At 42.4% G+C, this 24534-nt stretch overlaps 1 protein-coding gene across 3 annotated transcripts in view; it reads left to right on the top strand.

Moving 5' to 3' along the window:
• kdm4b (lysine (K)-specific demethylase 4B) overlaps positions 1–24534 on the top strand; it is a 555684-nt gene that overhangs the window by 389074 nt on the left and 142076 nt on the right. For all 3 annotated transcript variants that reach the window (XM_070859945.1, XM_070859943.1, XM_070859944.1), the window contains 2 exons: positions 16233–16429; positions 22714–22949. In XM_070859945.1, coding sequence (XP_070716046.1) covers positions 16233–16429; positions 22714–22949 — 433 coding nt within the window. The remainder of the gene's footprint in view (positions 1–16232; positions 16430–22713; positions 22950–24534) is intronic.

The raw sequence follows: 24534 nt of genomic DNA, 5'->3' as shown, positions 1-24534 counted from the left end.
TTAATGTCATCTGCAAATTTGGAGATACTACATTTAATCCCCTCGTCTAAATCATTAATGTACAATGTAAACAGCTGGGGCCCCAGCACAGAACCTTGCGGTACCCCACTAGTCACTGCCTGCCATTCTGAAAAGTACCCATTTACTCCTACTCTTTGCTTCCTGTCTGACAACCAGTTCTCAATCCACGTCCGCACACTACCCCCAATCCCATGTGCTTTAACTTTGCACATTAATCTCTTGTGTGGGACCTTGTCGAAAGCCTTCTGAAAGTCCAAATATACCACATCAACTGGTTCTCCCTTGTCCACTTTACTGGAAACATCCTCAAAAAATTCCAGAAGGTTTATCAAGCATGATTTCCCTTTCACAAATCCATGCTGACTTGGACCTATCATGTCACCATTTTCCAAATGCGCTGCTATGACATCCTTAATAATTGATTCCATCATTTTACCCACTACTGAGGTCAGGCTGACCGGTCTATAATTCCCTGCTTTCTCTCTCCCTCCTTTTTTAAAAAGTGGGGTTACATTGGCTACCCTCTACTCGATAGGAACTGATCCAGAGTCAATGGAATGTTGGAAAATGACTGTCAATGCATCCGCTATTTCCAAGGCCACCTCCTTAAGTACTCTGGGATGCAGTCCATCAGGCCCTGGGGATTTATCGGCCTTCAATCCCATCAATTTCCCCAACACAATTTCCCGACTAATAAAGATTTCCCTCCGTTCCTCCTCCTTACTAGACCCTCTGACCCCTTTTATATCCGGAAGGTTGTTTGTGTCCTCCTCAGTGAATACCGAACCAAAGTACTTGTTCAATTGGTCTGCCATTTCTTTGTTCCCCGTTATGACTTCCCCTGATTCTGACTACAGGGGACCTACGTTTGTCTTTACTAACCTTTTTCTCTTTACATATCTATAGAAACTTTTGCAATCCGCCTTAATGTTTCCTGCAAGCTTCTTCTCGTACTCCATTTTCCCTGCCCTAATCAAACCCTTTGTCCTCCTCTGCTGAGTTCTAAATTTCTCCCAGTCCCCAGGTTCGCTGCTATTTCTGGCCAATTTGTATGCCACTTCCTTGGCTTTAATACTATCCCTGATTTCCCTTGATAGCCACGGTTGAGCCACCTTCCCTTTTTTATTTTACGAGGCCTCGCAAAAGCTGTTTTTTGGGGCGCAATGGGCATGCCGCGAAAGCAGGATTTTCTGATCTATTAAGATCCTCTGCATCCCAGCAGGAAGGACATCCTTGCGGGAGAGATTGGGCTATTTGCCCAACTCGTGCCCAGCGAATGTCCTTCAAACTTTTATGCCTGGTAAAAGCAGGTGCATCGCCTACTTTGAGCAGTGTAAGAGTTTTAAAGCATATAAAACATTTAATTTAAACACTCATTTTTATATTAAAAACCCTGTCCATTAAGGTAAGTTTATTTTTAACACTATTAGAACACATTTTTTTTAAAAATTCCAAATATTTTTTTCTAAAACATTTAATTACATTTAATTTCAATTAATTTTAAATATGTGAGGTGTTTTTATTTATGTATTATGCTGTGTTTCGGTGTTTTAGGGATTTTTCTCATTGATAGTAATGGGAGTCCATACAAACAGAGCACCCATTTTTATCGATGAGGATACTGCATAGTGATTGGTGGTCCAGACCCACATGACTCCATACATACCTGAAAGTCATCTCCCCATGCGCTGTGCAGCGAATCTAGGCCTCCGACCGGAATCCTACGTCCTCCGGGACCACCAGGTACTTTCGTAGATTTTATTTTAGGCCGGAGGCGTTCGTACGGAGGAAGCGTCTGACCACAATTTTCCCCTCCATGGACTCTCCAGAATCTGGAATTTGGGTTGTTGTGCAGTAGCTAGGTAGAGGACTGGATTTGCAAATCAAATGGTGAGAGAAGTGCAGCATCTTCAATGGTAGGTGTGTTGAATTTGGGATATGCAGAGTGTCTGGTATTACTCCAGAGGTCCAATGAGACGTTAAATCCAGGCCCAGTCTTCTCTCTCAAGTGGATGTAAAAGTTCCCATGCCACTATTTCAAAGAAGACCAGGGGAGTTAGCCCCGATGTCCTGGCCAATATTTATCCCTCAATCAACATAACAAAAATAGATTATCTGGTCATTATCACAATGCTGTTGGTGGGAGTTTGCTGTGTGCAAGTTGGCTACCACATTTCCCACATTACAACAGTAACTGCACTTCAAAAAATACTTCATTGACTAAAGCGCTTTGAGACATCAGGTGGTCATGAAAGACGCTATATAAATGCAAGAAAAAATATATTTAATTTTCTGATTTCAATGCAAGTGTGAAAGATAATTGTTTTTTCAAAATATTTTCTTGAAATCCTACGTTAATAATGGGATCTTAAGATTTTTTTCTACCTCCACCTAGTTGCAGGTATCCAATTGTTCACACATCACCTATATGGAGCGCAGAGATGTGCAGTTTTAGAAACATAAATATGTAGGAGCTTAAATAATAACATGCTCAGGGTTAAAGTCAAGGCCACAGCTTAACAGTTGCAGTCCATTGCAGAGCTGTGTTTGTGCTGTGGTTTTAAGTCGACAGTACAGTTATGACGTGTTTGCTGTTTTTGTTTCAGTTTTTGTGACCTTCAACCTGAAGCTAGCTGCGGTAAAGCACAAAGCAAATCTTGAATGGTTTCCATTTTCTTTGGAGTTGGTGCTTTGGTCCCACAGGGAATTCATTATGAATATTCTTGTATTTGATCTGTCACTCTTACTCTAGGTAATGACAGTACTTGAGAGCAATCCAGAGTCACTGGCGTCGCTGATGTGGGGAAAGGGAGATGTGCTTGAACTGAATCCCACTGTTCATAAACTTGGATGGCATTCATTTCCATAACTGTCAGTGCTGTGGCAGCTGTACACACTGATGTATCAGCTATTGTAGATAGCAACTCCTGGCCTGTTCACAGTGACCCTTAGCTGTGTGATTGCTTCAGGGGTTTAAGGATTTTTCTTATTGCCAATATGTATAGTTAGGTAGTACAGCAAGAAAATACTTCCTTTTCAGCTATTTAGATTACGGGCTGGATTTTCGGGTCGTTTGCAACCAGGTTTTGATCCTCCACGGCGAAAAACGGGGCGGTCAGCTGTTTTTCGCCCGGTCGCGATCCTCGGGACGGTTTTTGCGGCGGTGCTTAGAAGCACTGCTGGGGAGAGCAGCGCTGGGTGTGTAACGGCTCTTCTTGTGACACCGGCAGACGTTTCATCAATCACCCGACCCGTACGCCGCAAAACGCGCCCCGCGATGGCCGCCAGGGAAAACACAGCGGTGTAGCCCTGCTGGCGACGGTGAGTTAAAGTTTTAATTTTTTTATATTTTTGCTGCGATTTGCGAGGTAAGGGTGTTGGCAATGTTTTTAAAAAAAAACATTTCCCCCCTCCCATGGCCTCTCTGAGCGCTCCTGGCCCCACACTAAAGTTGGCGAGGATCCCATTTTTACGTCACAAAAGTAGTTCAACGCCTTCCTTTGCGTTGTGCCCCTGGCACAGAGCCCAAATGACGAAAGTTAGGCAATTAATTGCTAACGTTAATTGGGCGGTAAATTACCCCTCCCCATCTCCATTTTCGCCCTGAAAACAGCAACGCTGAAAATCCAGTCCTGCATTTTTATCAGATTAAGCCAAACCTTTAGGCATGTATGATAAGCTTTTGAAAATTCTTAAAAAGTACTCAGGATAGCAAACTCAACTTACTGTCCAAGTTGACTGGGGAAGTTGAGCCATGGTAAATAATAACGTTGAAATACTGATTGCCTTTAGAAGTCAGGAGAAGGAGGATAACAGAATTGGACTCCCAAGTCAGTAAATACAGTCCTTGAAACTGAGCTCCTCATCAGTTTGGAGTCAAAGCGACTTCGTGATTTCATTACAATCTCTGGCAAACCTCACTGCTGGCTTGATTCAAACAAACCTTGACTTGATCAGTTGGTTGCTTGTTCAGTTTCAAATAGTATCAAGACGTCCATCAGATTTATTGCTCTAATCACTGCAGCGAAAAGGTAGATAACCCAAACGGTAATGCTGTGCAGCCAAATAAAATTAATGTGAGTTCAAAAGTGTTTGCAAAAAAAAAGAAACAAGGCATCAGTCAAAGGCCTTCTTTCGCGTCTTCCTGAGGAAGAGTGCTCTATCCCCTGTTATCGAGCATTGTTGACACTAGGCTGACAATAAGAATGCTGCCATCTCTTTTCTAACTGTGTCATGTGTTATCCCAGAGGATTTTGGCATTTGCTCAGTTACACTTGCATCTCTAACTTTGATGGATAAGCAGGCTCTGTCAGCTCTGGCCAATTTGTCGGAGATCAATTATTTCCCTAGTTTTTAGATGTGTCTCTATTGGGAAACTGCTTCAGACATAAGATATTTGATCTTGCAGACTCGGGACTTAGTTTTGGTGAATATGTTGCATGAATTTCACCTTTAGGAGTCCGAATGTGCACATGCAAGTAAGGATCCTGTTGAGTTACAGCACTCCTTATATAGTCTTGTGTGTTTCTAGGGGAGCTGCACGTGGAGATCTGTGAACTCTATCCTGCGTTGTTCCCTGTTTAATTGATGTTACTATTCCAATCAAGGCCCATTGAAGGTGGATGCTCATGAATCATATTGCTAAAAGGGAAAGGAATCCAACTTCACAGAAGTTAGCTGAGCCAGTGGCACTGAAATCGACACGCACGCCAGATTACTGTTAGAACTTCCAGAATATGCCTGATTTAAAAATAATATGAAAATGATGATGAACCCTGAGCCATCCTTAGTAAGTTCCCACATTCTTAATAAATCCATAGATTCAGTTTTAATTGAGGACTCGGCAACGGCTCCCAAGTCCCACGGAAATATGGAGTCTAATACTCTGGGTCCCCGGAGCATAGGTTCTTTACCTTACAGAGCGCTGCTAACAGTAAGGGTCAGTGACACTTGTCTCGGGTGAAAGCATCTTTTGTGGACGTGTTTACCACTCAGTCTTGGGATGCTGAGGCCTTCCATACAAACATAGAAAATAGGTGCAGGAGTAGGCCATTCAGCCCTTCGAGCCTGCACCACCATTCAATAAGATCATGGCTGATCATTCCCTCAGTACCCCTTTCCTGCTTTTTCTCCATACCCCTTGATCCCTTTAGCCGCAAGGACCATATCTAACTCCCTCTTGAATATATCCAATGAACTGGCATCAACAACTCCCTGCGGCAGGGAATTCCACAGGTTAACAAGTCTCTGAGTGAAGAAGTTTCTCCTCATCTCAGTCCTAAATGGCCTGCCCCTTATCCTAAGACTGTGTCCCCTGGTTCTGGACTTCCCCAACATCGGAAACATTCTTCCCGCATCTAAACTGTCCAGTCCAGTCAGAATCTTATATGTTTCTATGCGATCCCCTCTCATCCTTCTAAACTCCAGTGTATAAAGGCCCAGTTGATCCTGTCTCTCCTCATACGTCAGTCCAGCCATCCCTGGAATCAGTCTGGTAAACCTTCGCTTCGCTCCCTCAATAGCAAGAACGTCCTTCCTCAGATTAGGAGACAAAAACTGAACACACTATTCCAGGTGGGGTCTCACCAAGGCCCTGTACAACTGCAGTAAGACATCCCTGCTCCTATACTCAAATCCCCTTGCTATGAAGGCCAACATACCATTTGCCGCCTTCTCCGCTTGCTGTACCTGCATGCCAACCTTCAATGACTGATGAACCATGACATCCAGGTCTCGCTGCACCTCCCCTTTTCCTAATCTGCTACAATTCAAATAATCTGCCTTCGTGTTTTTGCCCCCAAAGTGGATAACCTCACATTTATCCACATTATACTGCATCTGCCATGTATTTGCCCACTCGCCTAATCTGTCCAAATCACCCTGCAGCCTTTTAGCGTCCTCCTCACAGCTCACACCGCCACCCAGTTTAGTATCATCTGCAAACTTGGAGATATTACATTCAATTCCATCATCTAAATCATTAATATATATTGTAAAGAGCTGGGGTCCCAGCACTGAGCCCTGCGGTGCTCCACTAGTCACTGCCTGCCATTCTGAAAAGGACCCGTTAATCCCGACTCTCTGCTTCCTATCTGCCAACCAGTTCTCTATCCACATCAGTACATTACCCCCAATACCATGCGCTTTGATTTTGCACACCAATCTCTTGTGTGGGACCTTGTCAAAAGCCTTTTGAAAGTCCAAATGCACCACATCCACTAGTTCTCCTCTGTCCACTCTACTAGTTACATCCTCAAAAAATTCCAGAAGATTTGTCAAGCATGATTTTCCCTTCATAAATCCATGCTGACTTGGACCAAGTTTGCTTGACGCAGCAGTGTTGCATTTACCCCCCAAATCATGTGGGTGTGGGGACGCTTGAGACCCAGCAGTAATTTGAGAAAATCTGTTCCTTTTGAGTCTGCAATAATATTTGTGTTCCCATATATACATCCCTCGGCAGCAGTTTAATGAATCCCACAGAATTCCATACTAATTTTTTTTTTTTAATTGTGCTGGGATCTTTCAGTGCTGCGCCCAAGTTTCCAGTGATTCAAGTGTGTAAGTGCAATCAGTGAAGACATTCAGCGGATTTAATTAAACTATTTATTTAGAATTGGAGGTGATCTACACAGACATGCCACAAATTTGCAACTATTCAGCATGGCAGTGATGTGTGTGCACCTAGCAACGATGCTGGTAGCTCACATTACTCGAGCATTAACTTTGAATTGGTCTAACATTGCAAGAATTCAGTGTTGCATTTTTAAAGAAATGTTTGAGTGATGAAAGGAAATCCAATGCAGGGAGTTCTTACATGTATCTATGAAATTGGTTAAGAATCTGTTTGCAGCTAATTTCCTTCTCCCACTGCTCGACCTAACAGCAGTAATTTTCATTCAAGCTTATTTTTTCAGTGTAGAACAGCAAACATCTATGGCAAGAAGTTTGAGAATGATGTGCATGTTATGTATCTCATGGTAATGTCAAAATATGCAAGCAAAATCTTTGTAAAAGGGAGATACACTTATTCTGGAGTCCATTGCTCTTATTTGTTACAAGTGACACAGATCAGAGCACTAGTCACTTCAGTGACCCAATACTCGATGGTTTTTGAGTTTAAAAGGACCATTGTAAAATACTGAGGTTTTGGGGACACAATGTATTACTGTAATAAAAGCAGCATTACCCATATCATGATTGGTGTAACTTTAGATTCTTTCCACTGGTTAAACCGAAGCATGACTGTTGTAAAATGTTGAAAATTTCTATTTGATCAATGGTAGCTGCATTACACTTGTGACGTGAACGCCGCTGTGTCAGTCGAGTTCTATTCATTGGCTGGTAATGTCCATAGCTGCTGGCCATCGGACATAACCATGTGTAAGTCGGTCCTTCGGTGCTGGTAACTTGACAGTACATGGTCATGTCTGGCAGGCACTGATTACTGTTAATTTTAGGAATGCTGTCATACCTGTATCTTCATCCCAAAGATTCCTCTGCTGCTTTAAGATGAATCTACACTCGATTCCCCCCATAATAATGAGCAGCACTGATTCTGGTATAGTTAGTGTAAGGCAATTGGAGAGGATGTAATTTAACCTCGCGAGAGTTACCACAGTATTTACATAGAAAATATCAAAATTTTACAATTTCTGAACTTGATTCTAAAAATACTGTGAGCCATTAAAAAATTGATAGAATTCCTTTATTTTATTTTATAATAATTTACACAATATTTGATAAAATTCAGCAATAAGCCATTTAGTCATATGAAAACATCACAATGCAGTGTTGACATTTCTTTACATATTTCTTTGTGCTGGTTGACATGAGTGATGCTAAACATGTGACGGTTTTGTGGTCATTATCAACATTGAGCACCTTCAAAGCTGCTTTTGCACTTCTGTGTCCATGCCATTGGCTTCCAACATGTGAACCAGTAGCAAGTCCACAGTCAGCTTTGCCAGGAAGGCTCAGTAAAGGGGATAATGGGAGTAGAAGGTCCTTTGGGGTTGTTGCTAGCAGCACGAGATCCCTGTGTTGGGAGCTGGCAGCATTAACCCGGAACTTAAGATAAAAGCAGCTCAAGTCAGGTTTGAGAGGGTTGAATGAAAGGGGAAGTAATCTGTAATCTGTAATCTAAGCTCGGAGAACCCCATGTTGTACCAGTGAGGCATCTATTATTCACAACAGCCATTCCTTCTAGCTTCTGAGTGAGTTGAGACAGACAGACATCACTTCAAATGTACAGTCTGCCTGGAAAAAAATTCAGGTCAAGCTGGGTTGGACTTGAACCTTGATCTTCAAGCTGAAAGGAAAGCATTCTAACTTACTGTGTCGCCAAAATCCACATGGATGGTGCTGTTGACTAATAGTTCCTTACTCTTACAGTTATTGGGGCTCAGTTACAGCAGACTAAGGTTCAGAGTAGAGCAATTGGTTGTACTGTAAAATAAGTGAGAAAAATCTACCAGCCTTGATCCTTCCCATCTGGAAATGTCACATGAATCAGTATGAACAAGGCTGAGACCCCCCCCCCCCCCCACCCTTTATCTATCTGCGTTTACTTGGGTTTGATGACAGCTGAAATATTGTGACAATCTTATATTGATCCTGTAATTTTGTTTCTGTAAAAAAAAATCAATCAGTCGAAATGATAATGTACTTGATCGTGTTGGGTTTGTAAAACATTTGAACCAGTCTGTTGTGTGAGGCTTGCAGTCATTGCTGAGTCTCCATGTCCTCGTCTTGATATTCCACGAATGCCATTGCTGTGTGGGATAAATTTACAAGTTTGTGATACTCTTGAAGTGTGACTTCTCTAAAATGTGAAAACTTACTTTCTGTTTTAATCCTGACTGGGTTGCATATTGCGGATATTCTACTCCATTACACACAGGTGGATTCGCACGGACAGGGTAATTATCATGAGTTTTGTATACACGCCTCATTAAAACAAAACAAATATTAATTTTCCAGCAATCCATTCAGATGTGGACTTGCTCTGCAGAGCTGTGTATAGATTGACTGGGTTTCTCCAAAGTTCCATGGGCACATCCAAAACATTGGGGGGAATTTTAACCTAAAAAAAACTGGCGGTTGGAATTGTGTGGGAGGTTAAAGGGTTTAAAAACCTGAATCCCGACCCCAACACACCTCCAATCCGTCCACTTCTGGTTTTAATGGAGGAGGGGCAGGGTTGGGTAGGCAACCAGCCCGCTGCCAGGAGGCGGGTTGGCCATTTAAATATTATAATGCGGTTGGCGTGCCTCAGACTTAAGCCGCATTACAAATTTAACCCTGGCTGGTCGGGTTTCTCGGGCCTTGGGGAGCCCGCCAGCTTCCGAGGCCTCCGATTGCTCCGTCCCGGATTCTTTTCCGCCCCCACCCCCCCCCCCCCGATGCTCCTCCGGCCCCTGACCACCCTCTACTCGATCTCTCGTTCTCCCGTGTTTACAGATCGCTTTCTAATCTCTTTCTCTCCCCTGCTCCCCCTCAGCATCATCCTCCAGATTAAAATTCTAGCCATTATCTGTTCTGAATTGCTGTGTGTCCTTAGACTACTGATTCAAGCGTAACATGGATCAGGAAAATGAGTTATATTGGAAAGCAGTCAATCCTTTTTTTCATCTTTCTATTCTCTGCGACCTCACCAAAATAGCTGCTTGTGGTTACCACTGCATCTCCCCTTCCCTCATCCACAGAACTTTGGGCTAGGATTTTGAGCATTGACTATGAATGGGTAGCAGTTGTGTGGCGCAAGTCAGTATCCTAAGGACTGGCTGGAACATTTGAGGAGAGGTCAGGGAGAAGATACTGCAGCTACCAATCTGACGCCAGTAGCTACAGAATTGATTTGAGACTGCCAGCTGTGCATCTTTGTACATGTTTTTGCCTGTAAATGTTGCCGTGTTAAACGCGAGCAGTGAGACAATCTCCCCAAGATTGTCTCCCACCACTCAGCTCTGTACTAAATCCTGAGTTATACTGTCACTCTTGCATCTCTCTAAACTGGAACCTAATTCAATAGTGGCAGAAAAGCTGCATTCCAAGTGTTCCTTTTATAGGCTTGGCATGAGCTATAAAATTAAATATTATATGATTCATTCTCTTAGTTTATGGCAATCATTTGTTTATAAGTTGCATTTAGCAGCTTGATGCATTTATGATGATGAGCTCAGCCCTAAATTGATGGTTAATTTTCAGATTATGATAATTGCCTTATGATATTGGCTGGGGTTTTCTGCTTGCATGCTCATCAGCCCACGATTTCATTTTAATAGATAGGAAAACAGAGGAGAATGCAGAACTGGAAAACATTGAGCGCGATGTAGGTAGTTGGAAAGTGGTTAATAAAGTTAAATGGTTATTGCTAAAAATAATATATATTACAGATCTTGATCCCCATAAGTGAGGATAAATAACAGGTTTGATATTTTTCATTGGACCAACTGAAGTAACCAATCACAGAGATCTCTGTCAGGTGAAGAATGACTAGCATCTCCTGTATATTTTGCCTAAATGTATGCACTGGGGTCACTAAATTTATTTAGTAAAGCTACCCAAATAGGATAAATCACTCACCTGCCCGTATCCTGTCCTGCATCGTCTGTCTTCCACCCATGTCCCCACGAGCTCAAGGGATAGGGGGTAATATATTAGCATGGATAGAGGATTGGCTAACTCACAGAAAACAGAGAGTCTGAATAAATGGGTCATTTTCCGATTGGCAAACGGTAACTAGTGGGGTGCCACGGATCGGTGCTGGGGCCTCAACTATTTACAATCTACATTAATGGCTTGGATGAAGGAACCGAGTTTGCTGCTGATACAAAGATGGGTGAGAAAGCAAGTTCTGAGGAGGACACAAATTTGCAAAGGGATATAGACAGACTAAGTGAATGGGCAAACATTTGGCAGATGAAGTATAATGTGGGAAAGTGTGAATATATCCATTTTGGGAGAAAAAATTTTAAAAAAGCAAATTAAGATTTAAATGGAGAGAGATTACAAAATGCTGCCGTACAGAGGGACCTGGGGGCACCTTGTGCATGAAACACAAAAAGTTAGTATGCAGGTACAGCAAGTAATCAGGAAGGCAAATTAAATGTTGGCCTTTATTGCAAGGGGGATGGAGTATAAAAGCAGCAAAGTCCTGCTACATCTGTACAGGGTATTGGTGAGGTCATACAGCGTACATGAGGAGTACAGCATACAGTTTTGGCCTCCTTATTTAAGGAGGGATAGACTTGCATTGGAGGCAGTTCAGAGAAGGTTCACTAGGTTGATTCCTAAGATGAAGGGGTTGACTTTTGAAGAAAGGTTGGGCCTTAACTCATTGGAGTTTAGAAGAATGAGAGGTGATCTTATTGAAACATATAGGGCTGGAAATTCGGGCCTCCTCGGGTCCGTACTGACTGTCTACGGACCCGGGAAGGTATCGCAAAAGCCAGTTTTCAGCGTACAATGCGCATGTGCTGAAAACCGGCCTTTCCGATCTGTCAAGCTAGAGCTTGACTGATCCAAAGCATATCGGGTGCGAGGACATTTGCAAGGACAAGATCACGGTATTTACCCATATCTTGCCCAGCAAATGCCCTCAAAATTCTTGCGGCTGATAAAAGCAGGTGTATAGCCTACTTTTACAGGCGTATGAGTTTAAAAACATACAAAAATATAATTGAATTAAATTTAAAAAACACTTTTTAAAAGCCCTGTCCACTACATTACATTTATTTTTAACCATAATTAAAAAAACTTTTTAAAAACTCGGAAAAAAATTTTCCCCAAGGTATTTATTAACTTTAATTTAAATTAATTTTAATTATGTGAGGTGTTTTTTTATTTTTTTATTATGTGTTTAGTGTGTTTGGGTTTTTCTTCTCATTAATAGCAATGAGAACTCATAGATACGAAGTTCTCATTGCTGTTAATGAGAAAGCTGTGGAATACTGTACCTGATTGGCTGAGCAGTCACACATGACTGCACCTTCTGCGTGGGAACCTGGAGGACGGGAGCGCGCTTTGCAGCGCGGGAAGGGAAGGCCTCCCCAATGGAATCCCATGCTCCTCCCGGACCACCAGGTACTTTCGTAGAAATGTTGCAGGTCTGAGGCAATTGCCCGCGGGAAGCTTCCAACTGCAATTTCAGCCCCATTAGATACTGAGGGGGCTCGACAAGGTAGATGCAGAGAGGATGTTTTCCTTTGTGGGGGAATCTAGAACTTGGGGGTATGGTTTCAGAATAAGGGGTCGCCCATTTAGAACTGAGATGAGGAGAAATTTATTCTCTCTGAGGGTCATAAATTTGTGGAATTCTCTGCCCTAGAGAGCTGTGGAGGCTGGATCTTTGAATATATTTAAGATGGAGATGAACATATTTTTGAGCTATAAGGGAGTGAAGGGTTATGGGGAGAGGGCATGGAAGTGGAGCTAAGCTCAAGATCAGCCATGACCTTACTGAATGGCGAAGCAGGCTCAAGGGGCCAAATGGCCTCCTCCTGCTCCTATTACTTATGTTCTTATGTCCCCTGCCCTACATTGGCTCCTGGTCCAATGCCTCCAATTTACAATTCTCATCCTCATATTTAAATCCCTTCACAGCCTCACATCCTCCTATTTCTGTAACCTCCTCTAGCCTTGCATTGCTCACCTCACTCCCTCCAAGCTCTCTGTTCCTCTTGACTTGGACCTCTTGTGCATCCCTTTGCCTCACCTTTGGCAGCTATGCCTTCAGCTGCCTACACCCCACCCACTGGGATTCCCTTTCTATACCCCTTCACCACCTCAAGATCCTCCTTAAAACCCACCTGTTTGACCATGCTTTTGGTTGCCGTACTAATATGGGAGCCTTTGGGCATATTTTAATTGCATCTCTGTGAAGCACTTAGTGACTTTTTTTTACATTAAAGGCATTATATAAGTTGTGTTCTTGTTTCTGCTGCTGCTACAGAGCCACCAAACTTTCCCTTGCCTAATCATTCAATGGTCTCCACTCTACTAAGTTGGAGAGCCAGCTCTTCATGCTGCTCCCCTACTGGTGCTGGTTCTCTTTCGATGACTGTGGGGCAGCTTCTCATTTCAAATTGGACTAAACATATGCTTTTGGTGTTAGATTGTCACATGTGTGGCACCCAGGGACTCGCCTACCTTCTATTTGGTGTGAAGGCTGAGTACAGTGCATGCAAATAGTTTGAAGATCCTCGTGATTTTGGGGACACACGCTACAACAGTTTTGTGAGGCAAAGAAAACCTTTCCCTTTGACAGCCACCAAATGCAACTACAGCTTTACAGACACCGTGATTAGAAAGATAGTACATGGATTACATAGATAATGTAAAGGGTGGGGGCAGTGTTTCCCAGGGAGCACAATGTTATTGACTCAATGCATTGTGCGTGTATAACACAGATATTACTTTCCTTTTAGTAGACACATTTTTGTCGACCATACCTTGGTACTCTTCCCAAAGAACTTTTTTAATTTGCTCTCATGACCTATGAATGTGGGAAACTGAATTTACTCATTTGACCATTTCTTGCCATGCTCACTGGCTCTGGGTCGGAGGATTCCCCTTCACCCCAGCAACTTCCACATATCTCTTGTACTTTTAGTGACACGTCAGGCATTTTTTAGTGAAAGGAGCTGATCTCCCCATTGCTGGAAACGCCATTTTAGCCACAGCAGGCAGGTACCATTTTAAAAATTCATCAGACGTTTTTAAATGCAGCAGCCTTTTAACAGCTGCTACACCCCTCACTTCTGGCCAACCTGTTGGCCATAAACACTGCCTGTGCACCTCGCAATCATGTTGGGAGTGTGTTGAAAATATTTGAGTGAATTAACCCCACTGAATCTGATGAAGTTGAGCGGCCACACTGATTCCACAGGAGCTTTTTCCCCAATTAAGGAATCGGCATTTTAGTAAGTGTGAAAATGGTAGATCATTTTAAACATGTCTGATGAGATCATGTGCCCCATTCAGTAGCTGTTGAAGCATTTGCAAATAGTCCTGTCTGATGAGTTTAAAATGAGACAAATTATTTTTACTAATAGCCTGAAAACCTTTTGAACACATGGTGAAAACTGCATGGCTCGCAGGTTAAATATACTTCAATGTATCCAACAGCATGACCTCCCATCTGTAGATTATTGATCTCCAAAGACAGAATTTGGCAAATCTTCCACACTATTGTATTAGTGTGTGTTTCTTTCCCCCATAAATCTGCTTTGGAAAGGGGGAGTGTGTGGTATTGAATTGGCCACAGACTGGGGAGAGAGGGGAGTGTTACTTAATAAGCAAAGCACTAGGACAGATGGAGAGCCACAGAGCCTCCTATTACTTTCTGTAAGCCCCTTTGCATGGTCTCCTTTGTGGCAAAAATGGGAAATTAATGACATCTGCTTTTTTAATTATTAAGAAAAAGCAATCAGAAAATACTTTGTCTAAATCCCTGAAGCTGCCAGCATGAGCTTGCTATGAACCCCTTGCCTTCCATAGGTTCATTTGTGAGCTTTGTACCATCTGTGTCATCCAAATGATTACATTTCAGCACTTTTAACTTTTTTTATTAAGAAGTACGTTTGCTCAAAGTGATTGAGATACCCAATAATTGCGTGTATATGTGTGTGTGTACTGGGGTTTTGATTTGCTTGTCTGGTAATTTCCAAACCCTGTTCTTGGTAATTGAACATAAGGCATACAATGCACTTCATAAAATAAAGAATGATGTTACATGCACCTAAGCGGCACATTCAGCGTGGAGTTGTACAGACTGTGATCACACAGCATAAATATTTCAGATAGTCTGAAGCAAATAAGATGAGGCCCATATAGTGTGTGTTGTATGTTATTGGATTTGTCCGATAACGGGTGTCAAGAGTGATTGAAAAATAATGCAGGTTTTGGAGGTCCCCTTTCTGGGATTAATGAAAAGGGTAAGAGGTGTGTGGCTCTCATTACTGGATTTTATATTGTGTTTTTTTTATGTTTTCCATCTACAGACTATTGAAAGTTTTAAATACTACTGTTTTTTCCAGCCAACAGCTGTTTGCTGGCATCTTGATATCCTGCCTTGCGAAGAATTTTTTCTTCAGTTACTTCCATGGCTATTTTAGCACAGTCCTTTGACCATAACCATTTGATGTTGCATTCTTTGACAGCTAGCTAGAAGTGAACTTGAATAATTATTATCTCATTGATTTAAACTCCTGCTTGTATCTTGATGCGAAAGAATAATGCCGGTGTTAACGTTTCTGTTTATTGGTTTGATACATGTGGAACCGATCAGCATGTATAAGAGTCTAATTCAAGCTACTGAGAAATGTTACACCCACCTGTAAGGTTTCTGTTTGCACAATGTACAAGACAAATCTGACTTCAATAAGTCCAGCGAGCTTCGCTGCAGCTAGGCAGAGCCAAGGCTTGGAAACACACACTATGCACAGGATTGCTGGGTGAATTTCACCAACTAAAGCTGTACGGTTTACAAGCGCAAACCACTGGTGAGCTTCCTGCAACTTGTCCAGCTAAGGCCCTTCCCAAAAGGTTAACTTAAATAACAGTTCCAAGAAATAAACCCACTCAATGCTTGTCATCTCCAAACGCTGATTGGCCCCATTTATCGCACACTCCTGGGCAAATGCCGCAATCCCATTCGCCTCCAACAGTAAGGTGACAACCCAGGTGCTCCTAGCTCTCAAATGCACTTTTGCAGCCGATAGGTTGTGGTGTGTTAGGAACTGGGCATGTAACTGCAGTAGCCACACAGCCAGGAAATGAGCAGCACAAACAACAAATAGTACTCATAGCAACAACCGAGAGGGGAAGGAACATAAATGATAATTTGCTGCTCCTGAGATTTTCTTCAGGAGCTGGTCCAGATTTACTCTTTGGCACCGTCACTGCTCTGCTTTGATTCCAGGTACTGTATTTCCTGTCCATCGGATCCTTGCTGCATCTGGTGCTCTAAATCCTGTCTGACTCCAGGTGTATTACAACCTAGTCCCTTAACCATCTTTTAAACTTGTCTGATACTTTACTCAGCACGTTACAATGTATTAAACTTTGCGAAAGTTTATATTATTAATAAGGCTTTAAAGGTACCTCCGAAATTAGGCACACTTTTGTACACTGAAGATGAAATCTTGGTACTGATTGGTCTGTGCTATATGTATTTAATCAGTTTTTTGTTTCTCCTTTGTTTATAGTGTACCTGTAGGAAAGACATGGTGAAGATATCAATGGATGTGTTTGTGCAGCTCCTTCAGCCTGATCGTTATGAGCTGTGGAAAAGTGGCAAAGACGTTGTCACTATTGATCACAACAAGCCAACCGCCCTATCAAGCCCTCAGATGGATGGCTGGCTGGAACGGAAAGCTTCATTAAAAGCAAAATGTATCCGAAGGTAAGGGTTGTCCCTTCATCTTTTCATAAATTCAGAATTTGACTCTTGGTAAGGCAATGACTTTGCACACTGTGTTTACTGCAGATAGATTTACAGTGAATTAGTTTATACCTCAAGCAGCCCATCCATTTGTGTCGTCTTCTCACTAAGTATCCTGGAAACTGTTAACTGCTCTTCACCCCCATATCACTAGGATTAATGTCAGAATGAACTGACGTCTGCATTGTCACTAACTAAACATTTTAGCCACTTGACCTCCACTTCCTCTCTCAAACTTAGAAGATCCTATTCTATTGAGTATCACCTGACTTACTACTAATTAGTGGCTCTGGTAACTATGTTTTATTTCATGTTGACTGCAACGCACATTATATTCTGGCCAAAAGTGACAGGCTTGTGCCCTGCTGGCAGGTCTCTGCTAACCTACTCTCTTAATCCAGACACCAGCGGGTGCACACAATAACCTAAGCCATCTTGTGTTGCGTGTTTTCCTTTATTCCTTTGTATTTGTGGAGAATCACCTACCATCTGCTTAGGGCCTCCACCTTGACAGTATAGCTCAGATCATGTATTCATGTGGGGAATTGTGGGCTAGATTCCTACCAGTCTGTGGCATAGCGTACAAGAGGACATGCAAATGCATTCAATAGTTTATTTTCATTAACATAATGAATATAGCCCCAATTTGAAAGTCAAGACCCGTCTCCCCTGTAATACGGAGCACAGTTCCTTTCTTTATCAAATTGAGCTTAGATTTGCCAAGTTATTGGTTATAAATGATCAATTGGATAATTCAGATGAATTGAAAAATATTTTTCCCTTTAACTTAAAGTGAAGGTCCTATCTTTGTGAAATATGGAAAATAGAATTACGCCACAGGGATAACCGATTGAAATATGCTTAGAAGAGAAATTTCCTTATGTAAATTAGGTTTCTCCATAAATTGATTACTGTTAAACTATCAATGCATTCTTAAATTTATGTATAATGATGAAACATAATGGGCCAGAATTTACTGCAATGGGTGAGCGAACAGCACCTGCCATTCATTAGACTTGCCCATTTCATTTCTATGACCTTTTGCACTGGAAGTATATTTGGATTTCCAAAAGGCATTTGATAAGGTGCCATATAAAAGGTAAGGGCTCATGGGATTAAAGGTCATTTATCTTGGCCTTTATTGCAAAGGGGATGGAGTATAAAAGCAGGATATTGGTGAAGTCACACCTGGAATACTGCGTGCAGTTTTGGTTTCCATATTTACGAAAGGATATACTTTCTTTGGAAGTAGTTCAGAGAAGATTCACTAGGTTGATTCCGGAGATGAGTAGGTTGACTTATGAGGAAAGGTTGAGTAGGTTGGGCCTCTACTCATTGGAATTCAGATGAATGAGAGGTGATCTTATCGAAACGTATAAGATTATGAGGGGGCTTGACAAGGTGGATGCAGAGAGGATGTTTCCACTGATGGGGGAGACTAGAACTAGAGGGCATGATCTTAGAATAAGGGGCCACCCATTTAGAACTGAGATGAGGAGAAATTACTTCTCTGAGGGTTGTGAATCTGTGGAATTTGCTGCCTCAGAGAGCTGTGGAAGCTGGGACATTAAATACATTTAAGACAGAAATAGACAGTTTCTTAAACGATAAAGGGATAAGGGGTTATGGGGAGCGGGCAGGGAGGTGGAGCTGAGTCCATGATCAGATCAGCCATGATCTTATTGAATGACGGAGCAGACTCGAGGGGCCGTATTTCTTATGTTCTTATTAGCATGGATAGAGGATTAGTTAATGGACAGAAAACAGAGAGTAGGGTTAAACGGGAATTTTTCAGTTTGGCAGGCTGTAACTAATGGGGCAATGCAAGGATCAGTGCTTGGGCCTCAGCTATTTACAATCTATATTAATGACATAGATGAAGGGACCAAGTGTAATGTATCCAAGTTTGCTGGATACAAAGCTAGGTGGGACAGTAAGCTGTGAGGAGAACACAGAGTCTGCAAAGTGATATAGATAGACTAAGTGAATAGGCAGTAAGGTGGCAGATGGAGTATAATGTGGGGAAATTTGAGGTTATTCACTTTGGTAGGAAGAGTAGAAAAACAAAATATTTTTTAAATGGTGAGAAACTTTTAAATGTTGGTGTTCAGAGAGATTTGGGTGTGCTCATGCAAGAAACACAGAAAGCTAGCATGCAGGTACAGCAAGCAATCAGGAAGGCAAATGGCATGTTGGCCTTTATTGCAAGGGGGTTGGAGCATAAGAGTAAGGAAGTCTTGCTATAATTATACAGGGCCTTGGTGAGACCACACCTGGAGTACTGTGCACAGTTTTGGTCTACTTACCTAAGGTGTGGAGGCGGTGCAACGGAGGTTCACTAGATTGATTCCTGAGATGAGAGGGCTGTCTTATGATGAGAGATTGTGTAGAATCTCTGGAGTTTAGAAGAATGAGAGCTGATCTCATTGAAGCATACAAGATTCTGAAGGGGATTGATGGGGTAGATGCTGAGAGGCGATTTCCCCTGGCTGGAGTGTTTACAACTAGGGGGCACAGTCTCAGGATAAGGGGTAGGCCATTTAAGACCGAGATGAGGAGAATTTCTTCCCTCAGAAGGGAATTCACCAGACTGATTCCTGGGATGAGGGAATTGTCCTATGAGGAGAGAATGAGTATATATGAGCACTACATTCCCTTGAGTTTAAAGGAATGAGAGGTGATCTCATTGAATCGTATAATATTCTTAAGGGGCTTGACTGGGTAGATGCTGGGAGGATGTTTCCCCTGGCTGGGAAGTCGAGAACTAGGGGTCATAGTCTCAGAATAAGGCACCAGCCATTTCGGACTGAGATGATGAGAAATTTCTTCACTCAAAGGGTTGTTTGAATCTTTGGAATTCTTTACCCCAGAAAGCTGTGGATGCTCAGTCCAGTATATTCAAGACAGAGATCGACAGATTTTTGGATAGTGGGGGAAGGTGGAGTTGAGGTAGAAGATCGTCCAGGATCTTATTGGCAGGCTCCAGGGGCCGAATATCCTACTCCTCCTCTTATTTATGTTCTTATCAGCATCCTAACACTAGCTGTATCTGCAAGGGTGTGCAACCTGCTTTCAGGCCTCTTTCAATGCCACCTTGAAAGCAACTGTTAGAAAGCAGGCAAGAGCAAGCGGTTCACTCGACTGATTTCTGGGATGAGGGCATTGTCCTATGAGGGGAGAATGAGTATATATCAGTACTATATTCCCTTGAGTTTAAAGGAATGAGAACTCCTCTACCTTCCTTCCCCCACTCCAGTCTTTTCTTGTAATAGGGAAGCACTTGGCCTCTGCTCAATACCTCCCCACAGTAGCAGGGCTAAGATAAGGACTCTAACTGTGATGAGCATGGACATGAACATGTGCTGTCACTCGTATGTTCCGGCTTGCTGTGACACCAAGCCAAACTTATTTCACATTCCTGAGATGACAGATTACAGGACCAGAGCTGCCTGACACTCAAATCTCAACAAGGGTTTTAATATTGTCCATTCTTGGCCAAGTCACTACCTGTAACTCCTCGTGAAAATGGAACATTCCCTCGATCATGTGTGAAATAGGCCACTGGGGGCAACCATTTTAAGAAAAAATAAGGTTGGGGAGTACGAGTAGAATATAAATATGAATGTTCTGAGTAGTGATGAACAGGCAATGCAGTCCTTATCTGGTACTATACATCTTTAGTACAGTGCAGCTGTCCAGTAAGATATATCATCCCTTTGACTCTGTAGTACAGATGAAGGGCAGCATGCACTTAGTGACTGATGATTTAAAGTACGAGTGCTGCTTGGCTGAGCAGCAGCATCAGATGCCCTTCCATTTAGCTTCACTGCTCAAGGTGCCACTTGAGGTTCTTCCAATTGGAGTCCTTTTTCCTGAGAAGCTGTTGAATGGCATAGCCACAATATATATGTATCTATCCACACAACTAAAAGTCTTGTGCCCATCATACAAATGTAATGCATGGGGAAATTGTCTATCAAACTTCAAAGTACCCATCACACTTGCCCGACTGGCTCAAATAACCATATCTGTTAAATTAGTCGAGCTGATTCACCCAAATAAACATGGGTAAAAGCTGCCAATCGTGAACCAAACGCCAATGAAGCCACTTTATATTTGTGGTATACATCAGTGATCTAGATTTGAATATAGCGGGTATGATTAAGAAGTTTGCAGATGACACTAAAATTGGCTATGTGGTTGATAAGAGGATAGTCGTGGGACTGCAGGAGGATATCAATCTATTGGCCAGATGGGTAGAACAGTGGCAAATGGAATTTAATTCGGAGAAGTATGAGGAGGGCTAATAAGGAAAGGGTGTACACATTAAACGGTAGGCCACTTAGAAGTGTAGATGAATAAAGGGAACTTGGAGTGCTTGTACACAGATCCCTGAAAGTAGCAGGCCAGGTAGATAAGGCATATGGAATGCTTGCCTTTATTGGCCAAGTCATCGAATACAAGAGCAGGGAGGTTATGCTTAAAGGCCACAGCTGGAATATTGCGTGCAGTTCAGGTCGCCGTATTATGGGAAGGACATGATTGCACTGGAGAGGGTACCGAGGAGATTTACGAGGATGCTGCCTGGAATGGAGAATCTTAGCTATGAGGACAGATTGGATAGGCTGGGTTTCTTCTCCTTGGAACAGAAGAGGCTGAGGGGAGACCTCATTGAGGTGTATAAAATTTTGAGGGGCCTGGATACAGTGGATAGCAAGGGCCTATTTCCCTTGGTGGAGGGGTCTATTACGAGGGGGCATAGGTATAAGGTGGTTGGTGGAAGGTTTAGAGGGGATTTGAGGGGAAGCTTCTTCACGAAGAGGGTTGTGGGGGTCTGGAACTCACTGCCTGGAAAGGTGGTAGAGGCAGAAACCGTTACCACATTTAAAAGGTGCTTGGATGGGCACTTGAAATGCCGTGACCTGCAGAGTTATGGACCTAGAGCTGGTAAGTGGGATTAAAATGGATAACCTCTTGTTGGCTGGCGCAGGTACGATGGTAAGTACTTTAGGGAATCTAATATGGCCAAAGTGATCTCCTGGACTAATTTCGATCGCATGGATGGGTCGAAGAGGAATTTTTCCAGATTTTTTTACCCAATTGGCCTGGGTTTTTATCTTGTTTGCCTCACCCAGGAGATCACATGGCTCCGGGTGGTGTGGAGTGTAAAATGTTGCGATGCGTGGAGTATCGCAGTTGTGTGGGGCGGACTGGTTGGGCCAGATGCTCTTTACATGTCCGCCATTGTTCATTGTTCATAGGTTTATATGTTAACTTCAGGGGCTGCTGACCGAGGACCGTGTGGCTCTTTGTCAGCCGGCATGGGCGTGATGGGCTGAAATGGCCTCCTTCTGCGCTGTAAATTTCTATGTTTCCATATTTTTCAACGGACGAGTTAGGAGCCTGCAACTGCCACACAGTAAACCAATCAAATTATTTTTTTCAAATAGCTTTTTGGCACCATTTTCCTTCTTTACTCGGGTCAGTTTATGTACAGTTAATTTAATTTTTTTTTAATTGTACAATTCTGGAAAAAATCTTTAAACTTGCCCATGAAGTAATGTTAGAAATTCTGTTGGAAATTTTGCTTCCACATGTGAATCCTTCTTGGAGAAACCTGAATCAACATTGATAATGTGTAATTTTTTTAAATCTCGCCTTGGTTATATGATGTATTGTTTTAGTACATTGACTGGTTTATAGTGATGGGCAATGCATTGTCCCTCTCCCGTTTTAGGCTGCAGAGAGACTCTGGTAGGCATTGAAAGCAGCGCTTCAGGCCCTCATCTATTTTTAAGCAGTTTTGTGGTAAATTTGCGAACTGATAGTCTCAATAATTTGAGGTATCTGCTGTTGGTACACTGTTGCTCAGTGATAAAAAAAAATCCTTTTTCAAAATAAATGTGTGCGCATATACATCCCATACAGACTAAATTCAACCAGGGAAATAGAATTAGGAATGTTTTAGAAAAGAAATTGGCCATTTGACCATCAAGTATGTGCTGGTGTTTTTCTCCACATGATCCATCTCGTCAATCCCACTCCTGCTCACTCCCCATACCCTTTGATCTTTCTTTCAAGCAATTATCTAATTCATTTTAAAAGTATTTAATGTGCTTCAACAGCAGTTTGTGGCAGGATATTGCACATAGTGACCACCCTCTGTGTGAAGAATCTTTTTCTCACCTCCCCTTCAATTTTTTTTGCGATTCATATGTTCACCCTTCCCTAAAAATCTGCTGTAGATCCCATCGGCGAAGAACGCAGACCAGGAAGCAGAAAACTGAAGACCAGAGACCACTGAGTGAGGCTGCTGCTGAAGAACCCTCTGGGAAAGATGTGACAGAAGATGAGGTCAAGGTAAAGGAGGAGCACAAAAGAACAATGGACACAGAAGAAGACAGCAAACCCAATAAGGTTACGATCTTGGAGCTAGGCCAAGGTGACCTCACAGAAAATTTGTTCGATCACCGTTTTTCAGGTGTGTATAAAACCACTTTTTTTTTTTTTCTTTCAAATGTATTTTTATATATATGTCGGTTGCAGTGGAGATTATTGGTGCTGTGGAATCGAATATTTTCCCTGTTGGCACCCAGTGAATGCGCATGAAGTTCTCACAGATGTAGTATGGAATGGATTAAAGGCAAAGTGATTCAGCACACTGGTGGAGCTTCCTGAACAAAGGGTGCACAGCTGATATCAAAATGCATGTCTCTCTGCATTTTTTTTATCCACTTTCCCCCACTTCCCTTATGCCTTACAGAAAAGACCTTGTGCTATTTTCAACTTTGCTATGCTGAATGCTTAAGTACACCTCCCGGAGGAATTAATGCACGTAAATGGATAAGCATAATAAATCGAATACCAAAAGACAGCATCATTCTATTTTTCCCTCTTCAGTGAAGCTTTTTGCTTGTCAACATGAAGAATGTCAATGCTGTGGATTGAAGCACTTTTCCACTTTATAAACAGCATGTCAGCACCTAACATTCTCATATTGAGTATAGCACAGATTATCTGTAGGCACTCTTCTCCAGTAATGCTCTTCATTCCACTCAAGAACATTTCTTGTAAACCAGTGTGTCTTCTCCATTTCCACAATTTCCAGGAAATTGTGAATAAGCAGTAACTTGTGTTTTGTAGTAACATTATTAAATCCAGGAATTGGATTTGTATATTAAATTCATTTCACTGGATGCCGAGCAACTTGGGAAGAAAGAAAGACACGCATATATGTGTACGCACACATTTTCGATCCCATCAGCTTGGGCTAAATTTAAACCCAGGTCCCAACCGCTTAGGCTCTGAAAAACACATGATTCACGTTCCTTCCACATAAACCAAGTTCCAAGTTTCGACAAGTTGGGATCTAGAAAGTGTGAAAGCTTAAAAGTACAAACATTGCAGTACTGTACTGGTCAATTGGTGCACCAAAGAATTCCAGGTAGAATTTAGATTGTTCCCTCCCATTAACCCCTCCCCAAAACAAAAATTAAAGCAAGAAAATTCTCAGAAATGCTGTTACATTGTTTGTGGTTAATAAGATATCTGAAAGCATAATTGCACGCTGAAAATTGCACATGGAGTATTTTTGCTCCCCCCCCCCCCCCCCGGAGAAATATAAATTGCACCTGGAGTGCCTCTGGGAATATCTGATCTGAAAATTCTCACCTTAGGACACCTGCGTTACAGTGTGACAGGTGTACCGCCCCAGTCAAACTCCCCACCTGCCACTGTCCCCGGAGCGGGTCGCGCCCGGGTGCTTCCGACCAGAAGCGAGAGCCCAGTTTTTCTGGACTCCACTAATGTCATTGTGAAACTTTGTCAGATGTCCCAGAACTCTAGGGCATCTGATAGAACATCTTGAGAGTTACCTCCGAAAACTGCAAGAGGCAGCATTTTGAACACAGCACCCAGATTGAGGACATTGGCTTGCCAGAAAGTACGGAATCTTTACTTTTTTTTTTGCAAGAGATATTTTAAATTGAGTGCATTCTTGACGGAATAGTTCATGCTTTCTTGTGTTGTAATATTTCCACTATGAAATGTAACCTTCACTACAGAAG

Source organism: Pristiophorus japonicus, chromosome 18 (genome assembly GCF_044704955.1).
Source record: "Pristiophorus japonicus isolate sPriJap1 chromosome 18, sPriJap1.hap1, whole genome shotgun sequence".
NCBI lineage: Eukaryota > Metazoa > Chordata > Chondrichthyes > Pristiophoridae > Pristiophorus > Pristiophorus japonicus.
This window is presented reverse-complemented; position numbering and strand designations above follow the sequence as displayed.